This window comes from Prunus persica, chromosome G4 (genome assembly GCF_000346465.2).
Source record: "Prunus persica cultivar Lovell chromosome G4, Prunus_persica_NCBIv2, whole genome shotgun sequence".
In the NCBI taxonomy this organism is placed as follows: Eukaryota; Viridiplantae; Streptophyta; class Magnoliopsida; order Rosales; family Rosaceae; genus Prunus; species Prunus persica.
This window is the reverse complement of record NC_034012.1, coordinates 2,296,963-2,305,883: the sequence shown is the minus strand read 5'-3', so window position 1 is coordinate 2,305,883 and position 8,921 is coordinate 2,296,963. Positions and strand designations below refer to the sequence as shown.

At 35.6% G+C, this 8,921-nt stretch overlaps 1 protein-coding gene across 1 annotated transcript; it reads right to left on the bottom strand.

Moving 5' to 3' along the window:
- Positions 4,392 to 7,084, bottom strand: LOC18778219 (L-type lectin-domain containing receptor kinase VII.1). Its single transcript, XM_007211310.2, has one exon. It carries the CDS (start codon positions 6,845 to 6,847, stop codon positions 4,757 to 4,759), a length of 2,091 nt encoding a protein of 696 aa, XP_007211372.2. The 5' UTR covers positions 6,848 to 7,084; the 3' UTR covers positions 4,392 to 4,756.

Genomic DNA, 8,921 nt, shown 5'->3' with positions numbered 1-8,921 from the left:
ATTGATTTCCAATTTCACAATTTCATGTTTAAGAATGGTTTAATTTTCAAGAATGGTTTAATTTTCACATGAAATGAAGGGTACCTAACTAAAATTCGTGACGTTAGCTCTTGATCTAGTAATATTTCTTATTTAAAACGATATTAGGTTTAGATTCATTTTCTAATGATACACGTAACTATTAGATTTCTGTAGTTTAACGAAAACTTGTCATTAATTTTTTGGGTATGTTACATATAAATAAAAAAAATTTAAAAAAAAGGTAAATAAAATACTATTACATGTTGTTAAAAATATGAAAAAACATATATATACATATGCAATAGTCAATAGGCAATATGACATAAATGGTTATTACTCGATTCAAATGATAAGGGGCAACATTGGAACAAAAAATGATTTTAAAAATAAAATAATAAAAAGATTACATTATAAAATATTTAAAAAGGAATGTAATTCTATGTGGCACAAAAATCAAAGAATTTAAATCAAAGTTATCAAATTCGAGAATTAAACTCAACTCCTCAATAGGAATTAAGATCCATATTAACTTTTCTATAAAAATTTTTGAGCTAATACAGAACTCATGATGAAGCAAAGCTATTTTATTAATTATGGCTGCATCGGTCTTAAGTATATTAGACCTAACGCACATGCGAGAGCAAAGCTAAGAAAAAATATATATTAATCTTACGTACCTAGAATTGGTCAAGTTAGGCATCGGTGTCTGCAGGTAGGTTATTAGGTCTTTCACTATAATATTAATTCAAACACTTTTTGGTAAAAATATCACAAAAAAGATTCTAATCCTTTCCAAACATTAACTAAACTATCGTCTAAGCATTGTTGCTTTTGTTTTACATGTTCTTACTCTTCTATTATATTATGTCTGGTTTTGTGATCGTTATCCCAACAAATATCTTTTCCGCGTCCTCAATGCTAATCTTTTGATCCCTTTTAGATTAAACAAAAGCTCTACAATAAGTATGTTTTTATATGAAAAAGAGGAGATTCGAATTTAAAACATCTTTCACAAGCACTCATCTGTAATTAATTAAAAAAAATAAAAAAGAGAAAAACGATAGTATTTTATTGATAGGAGGATAAATAACTAGTTATAGTATTTTATTGATATTATTTTGTTTATTGGTGCATAGACTATAGTCATTGTTTATTAATTGTCTATGACTGTATGGTGATGCCATCTTAGTTAATTAAACCTAATAATACTTTGGCTATACCTTAAACACACAATAAGAAACAAAGTCGGAATCTAATTTCACTAAGAATGCAGATACCAATTACCTTTAGAAACATTTAGTGATATACCTATTTTTTAGCAATAATATTATAAATAAACTTTACACAATTGAATTTCTATAAACAAACCCAAAAAAAAAAAGACAGCTGGCCTTATTAAATTACTTTGATATCCTATTAAGTACTAGCCCCTTGACACATGCTCACGCATGTGCCAATTGGTTTTCTTTTTCTTTTTTATTTTATTTTTAGAATTAATAAAAGATAACAGGGTAGTTATGTTCCATAAAAGTAGGACATATTATCTTATTTTGTTTTTAATTTTAATTTTTTTAATATTAAAAAATGTGAATTTACCATATTATCCTCATTTAATTAATAATTTCAATTCTTAATGTTTGAATTAACAAAGGGCATTTTCTGGTATTTTGAATGTTTCACCATTCTCTGCCTTTTGCTTTATATATATAGATTTTGAGTATTTTTATGAGATTTTGGGGTTGGGCTTGTTTTAAGAAATTGATGACAGTTTTGTAATTTATAAGAAGTTAAAAGCTTTTTTGTTATGTTGTAAATAAGCTTTGTGTGTGTTTCTAAAGTCTATTTCATATGGAGTATTTTTATAATTTAAGCTCCCATATTAGATATAATAGTGAATCTCCCTTAACTTTATTAGTCACTTTTTCCCTTCAAACTGTATAATTTATAGTTGCTATTTTGTTTTCAGTCAATTAATTTGCCCTTGAATCTCTTCCTTGTATCCCATTAATTTATCATGCCAAGTTTGACCACTTCAACATGAGATGATGATAACAACGACTATTTTTGGCTGGTACATACAGACAAGATTAAACCATCTGATCAATCTAAAAGTTACAGGTGTAAATATATATCTATATGTATGGATTTGGAAAATAATAATGTATTGAACATGTGTGGAGCCTTTGGATCAAAGGGATAAGAACAACATAATAGAAGAGGCCATAAGAGAAGGTGACATTTGGGCAACCTTGAATTGTAAACTGTTTGTTAGCAAATCGATCATTTCATTTTCATGGCATGTGTTCAACATGCTTTTGTTAACCTGTCCCAGATCGATCTGTACTGATTATCCAAAACATGCATAACACAATGCCGGTGTTTATCTGAATTCTTTAATGCCATGATTGTGCATGAAGATGATAAGACCATTAATCAATCTGATCAAGGATCTGATCAGCCTTGCTAGCTTGCTAGGTAGGATCCTTATCTGCTATAGCTTTGTTCAAATTCGAATGATCTGGTCTAATTTGGTCAGCTTAAGACAGGAAATGGTTTGGTTAATTTGGTGTGTCCACTTACCAAGTTTAGAAGCTTGATTGATCAAATGAGCAGTTAATATAAAGGCCGTGAAAGTAGGTTAGGCCAGTTGGTCAATGAGCTCGCCTTCTTTCATTTAAGTTCGACTTTTCTTTCTCATGATTAGAATAATTTAGTTTAGTTTAAACTATCATTTGTTTTAAAAAAGAGAAAAAAAGTGAAGGTTCTGGTGTTAAAAAAAGGGAGAACTATGAAGGTTCAGTCGGATGATATATTTGTGGACCTCTGCCAGCAACATTTGGCAGGGACAACGAGCCACATGATGGCTTGTCAGAAAATTCAAGAACCCCCCGATCGAGTTTCTTTTCTTTTAATTTTGGGCAGCAAGATCCTGAGCTAAAAACTACATACGACAAAAACCAGAGAAATTTTGTGGTGCACGTATAAGCTATCCTGAAATGAAAATGATATGACAGCTGAGCTGGGCTGCATGTCATATCTGTGGACTCAGGCTTCACGTTCCCAAGCGAAGCAAAACCAATTAAGGCAACAAGACATTACATTGGCGTCGCATCACTCTCGTCTTTTCTCTCTGTTTTCGTATGTTTTTGGAGGATTGTGAGAGATTAAAATAGTTTGTAGTTGTTCATCCCAAGCTAATAATTTGAGTGGCAAGAAGCAAAGCAACCTTTATAGTTGTTGTTAATTGGAAATAAATCATTTGAAGAATAATGAGAGAGAGAGAGAGAGAGAGAGAGAGAGAGAGAGAGTAGAGAAATGTGGTGAAAATGCAGAATCAAGAGCTTTGGCAACACTAAAACTGACGTGTGGACCTAACGAATCCCAATATTATAGCCAATCAATATAAATCTTCCAACTCCAAAAGCACCCCATCCCTTAGGAAAAAGGAGATACAGAGTATGTTTCCGCTGTCGCACATGCTTTGTCCATGCTATATATATATATATGTATGTGTATGTATGTACGTATGCAGGTATGTTATATGTATATATGAATGTGGATGCATACATAGTTCTATTGGTTGTTGGCGGCCAGAAACACGGGATTGAAAATCTTCCATTCTCATCTCTTGAAAATATACATTATCGTTTAATTCCTATTTCATGAACCAAACGAGCCCCAATTGTCTGCTGCCGAAGTTTGTTGCAACTCGAATAGGCCCATTCGCAAGAACAATACAATATAGTCCAAGCGATACCCTCTGAAGTTCATTAGTAGCCCGATGGGCCTGTCAGTCAAGGTAAACATAACCCGGGTCCTAGCCTCCTAGGCCAGGCCTAACAATCTGAAAAGACCTTTAAACCCACAAAAGCTAGGGACAGCCCAACCTGACCCTACATATTTGATTAAATATTAATTGTTGTAGCTTTTTAAAGTGGATGATTCTAATTTCTACCAACCTTCCTACCTAACAATATGAATAATGATGGTCAAGTTGCAACAACGCAAGAGCTTTCACTCATAACAAATCGTGGGGAAAAATTTCTCACTCAGGCCGTTACTCAATTGCCATCTAAAAGTTGCTGTCGTAAGGGCACTTCTACCGATCTTATTTTGTCAATGTCAAAAGAGAACTTAGGTTTCAAAAATAATCTTCATAAAGGAAAAGTTGCCATGGCAAGAAGTGGGATCACGAAACAAGGGAAGACTTGCATGAGCAAGCTAACATCAGCCGCCAATTTAAATACCAAATTTTTTTAAAAAAATTATCAAAAAATTCAGTTTTTTTTTTATAATTTCTATAAATACCTAGTCATTTTCTTCACTTTCCACACCAAAATTCATACAAATTTGTCTCCTCATATCTCATGTAAATAGTAGTTGTCTTTGAATGAGAATGCATAAAAAAGACAACGTAACTTTATTAGTAGTGACATAATGTGCATGTTAAGTTAAAAATCACTCGTATTTTATCGTAAAGTATGCTATAATACATATGTACGATTCTAATTTGCAAAGAGAGAAAAAGAAAAGACACCTCTACATCACCCAATCCAATGAAAATGAATGAATATAAGTGGAAGAAAAAAAAAAGCAAAAGGAAAATCCCCTTTCCATGTGGTGGAGAGCTAGCTACTTATCTTTCGGGTAATCTTATTCATGTAAAATTTGCGAGATTAAAACAACTTCAGACCCTCACGTAACTCCGTCGTTGCATTTCGTGCGTAATGGAAATTCACCTGCCCTCCACCATGCTAGTATTGGACCAAGACAGAGACATTGAAGTGGATATGGACTGCTTAATATCCTCAAAAGTTGGGTGTGCTGATCCATACCCAAAAGTTTGAGAAAAATCAGACCACATCTCTTTGGATTGCAATTTGTGGAGCAAATATGCATCCATATCCTCAGTTTCAGACTCCTCCGGCTGATCATTCTTGCCCTCCAAGACTTTGACCACTTGTCTCATTGATGGTCTAGCATTTGGGTCAGGATATGCACACAACAATCCCAAATGCAGCACTCTCTCCACTTCCTCCTCGTTGAATTCTCCTTTAGTCCTAAGCCTCTCATCAAACCCATCCATTAATTTGCCTTGTACCATAAGTTGCCACACCCATTCCACCAAAGGTGGCTTCCCATCCTCTATAGGCCTCCTCCCACACATTACTTCCAAAATCAAGATCCCGAACCCAAACACATCGGTTTGATCCGATGCTCGCCCGACCCGTATGATTTCCGGGGCCAGGTACCCTATGGTTCCAACCACCCTAGTGGTGCCAAGCACTTCACCGTGACCATGCATCCTTGCCAACCCAAAATCCCCAAGCCTTCCATTCATTTCCTTATCAAGTAGCACATTGCTTGCCTTAATGTCCCTATGTAGGACTTTGGATTCCCAACCCTCATGCAAGTACAAAACCCCTGAAGCCACATCTCTCAAAATCCTAATTCTATCTTCAAAGCTCAACATCTTACTCTCATCACAATCAAACACCCTCTTGTCCAAACTTCCGTTTTCCATATAATCATAAACCAGCATGAAGCTACCCTTCTCTCTCTTACACCAACCTCTCAACCCTACCAAGTTCCTTTGCTTCAACCTCCCGATGCTTGAAATTTCAGCCAAGAACTCTCTCATTCCATCATTTTCATGTGAAATGCGCTTCACTGCAACCTCTGCCCCTCCTGCCAAAACACCTTTGTAAACCTTCCCATTGGCTCCAACCCCAATCACATTTCCTTCTCCGAAACTCTTCGTAGCCGCTTCGATTTCCTGATAAGTAATCCTATGCGGCCAGAACTCCAATTCCCAGTCCTCCATATCCTCTCTCTCCCTTGCTAGCCTCCTATGCCTCTTAATCAAAAACAGAGAAAACAGAGCACATACACCAATTACAAACAAACCACCCACTACAATTCCTGCAATAAAACCTTTTGACTTGAAAATCGGACTCTTTGGAAGCACAAAAGAAGGCAAACCCGAAGTGATCAAGCTCTCACTCAACGAAAAGTTGGAATTGCTAAAGCTCCAAGCCAAAACCTTATGGCTCTCAACCAACTGCCCTGTTGAACTTGTGAACCCAACAAACATTTCATCCTCAAAAACATCAGATAAATTATAAAAAACACTCAAAATTGGGGTTCGAGGCCTTTGCATGCCCGCTCTTACCATAGTAACATTAATAAAGAAATCCTTATAATCAATCCAAACTTGGTAATTTTCTCCACTGTTCAGCTTCAATTTCTTGAAATCCTTGTCGTCACTGCCATCGTTATTTTCAGGCCAATACCCTGCCTCATGTGCTTCTACAGACTTGAGGGAATTCACATCAATACCAACATGGTTGTCGTTAATGTCCTGGAACTCTTCATTCTTGAAAACATCAAATTCCACACCAAACACATGGTTGCTGGGGATGCCATCGTTGGTGAAGTTGAAGAGCCCAAGATGCTGGCTTGAGCTCGTGCCTTTGATGCCGGCAACCGGGGTGAAAATGAAAACCATGCCATGGCCAGGGAGAGTGTTCTTGTAAGGAGCAATGGAGAAAATGAAAGAAGTTGAGAAAGGATACACATACGAAGAGTTTGGTGCCTTGGCGGGGATCTTGGACTTGTAAAGTGCTCGGCCGATGGAGAAATTTGTGCTGTTTGTGAGTGTTAGAATCCTAGATTCGACGGTGGCGTTGCTGTAGAGAAGCAGCATGTCTGAGGAGTTGAAGCCATTGAACACAAAGTCCACAGCCAAAGCTGATTGGAGAGATAGGATTGCAGGCAGTAAAATTAGCAGGAGGAGATGTTTGGGATGCTGGTTTGTTTCCTTCATTGTAGAAAAACAGAGGAAGCTCGTTCATGTAGAGAAATGAATGAAATGAAACAGGGGATGCAGAGAAGGGTTTTTTATTATTATTTTGTAGCTGAACATATGTGATTTGTGTAGCCAAAGAAACCCATAAATTTCCGCTGGATATGTGTCTTTTTTGCCCTTGGATATTGGGGTAACTACGAAAATGGCATTTGGCTTTGATTGTTGTGGTGGGATTGTTTGTCTGGCCGAAGGCAGACTTGCCGACTCGAAAGGGCATGTGGCTGGGACCGTGCACACGAAAAGCATGCAGAGATAATAATATCTTCTTCTTTTTTTCTCGTGCAATGTTCTTTGTTGAAATTTCCGTACAAAGAAAAAAATAGTTGAAATTTTTATCGATTTAAGCGGATGTAGTGATAATTATTTTTAATTATTTGAGTTATAAATTTTTTATATTTTTATCGTATGTAAACGAAAGTGAAAATTAGAAAATGAACTTCTTTTTCCTTCATCATTTGCGTGATTGGATTTCTATGGGGAAATTGGAGTTAAAGAAATAATATTCTTAGTCAACCAGTGTGAACTTGACATTGACGGCTTGCCTCATACATGAATCTCAAAATGGCATGTTGGTTATTTCGAGAGAAAACGTAGCCCAAATTTGAGGTTGAAAAGTCAACGAACGCCTCTTTCCTCTTTCGTACGAAACAACAAATAGATTTTGGTACATATTCAAATTCAAATGGCAGCTGCGGCTGCTTCTGTTGAACTCTCTCTCTCGCTCTGTGTCTGTCTCTCTCAAAGCATAGTTTGCTTGCTTATACGTACTTTTGGGCCATTCGGAGAAAAATCTATTTGCTATCCGTACAATAACAAAAGGGGATTAAGCAAGTTGTTTGACTTTCGAGTTCATAGTTTGCCGGCTTTGCCCTAGTAAAAAAATGAACAAACAAGATTGGGAAAGAAACGTAATTAAACTTTGAATGTTATTATTCTACATGGTCGAAACAATTATTCTAAACTAAAAGGTGAACGTGGGATATGTTCGAATGACGTGTTAAGTTGAAATTTCATTGCAAATCTTGCACCATTAGCAACAAAAACAAGATTGAACTCTCCTTTAGTTGTTAATTAACCACTGCATATGAACACGACGTCTCCAAACTAGTCAGATCAGATAAGTCTTATTAAATTATATTGCAAATATGTCTTTGTTTAAGATTCATAAAGAATACGAGACTTGCTAGTTACAGCTAGCTGCACGTTAAATGATGAGTTTCACATTATGTACGAGTTTGTAGGCAATATGATTAGCATTTTCAAGAAAATGATGTCAACTTACTATTTGATTTTGCAATGCATGTAATGAAGAAATTTGTGTTATAGTCACACCATCATATAGTGTTTCAAATATGATATGATTTATATGTCATGGACATATGGTATAGTATTAATAAGTAAATATACATGTATTATAATAAATTAACGTATCCTATGAATTAATTATGTTTTAAATAAATTTAAAGAGATGGTGATTTTCCAGATAGGTAGCCCATCATAATCAACGACGGACGAAATAATTAAAAGGTTTGATTTGCCAAAATGGGTTTAATGGGCAACCATGAGTGGCAGAACACACCAAAGCGTCTATATAATTGCAATTTTACATTTTATATTGGATTTGTTATTTAATTACTTGATTAAACTAAATCACAATTTGGTGAGACGACCATCCAATCCAATGTTTTGATGTCATTACTTGATCTGTTTTTTCACTTTTGGCCGGTTGTTTCGCTTGCTTTGGTTTTTCAAATTCATCATTGTAATTCTTTTTCTGTCAGGCAAGCAAAGGTGTTTGTCTTTGTCTGTTTGCGGGCTTTTCATTTGTCGTTTTTAGGGTCTGAGTGTCTGTTTGTGTTAGCAAGACAGATAAATTAATGTGAGTGGAAAATAGAAAAAGAAAATGAAACTCCCATTGAAAAGGAAACATATACGAAAGTCAATCTTTGGATTAATTATATGCAAATGAAGGATGTGAACATGGGTTTCGCGTACAAGTGATGAGAAGAAGAAAACAATGAGCCCCATTCCC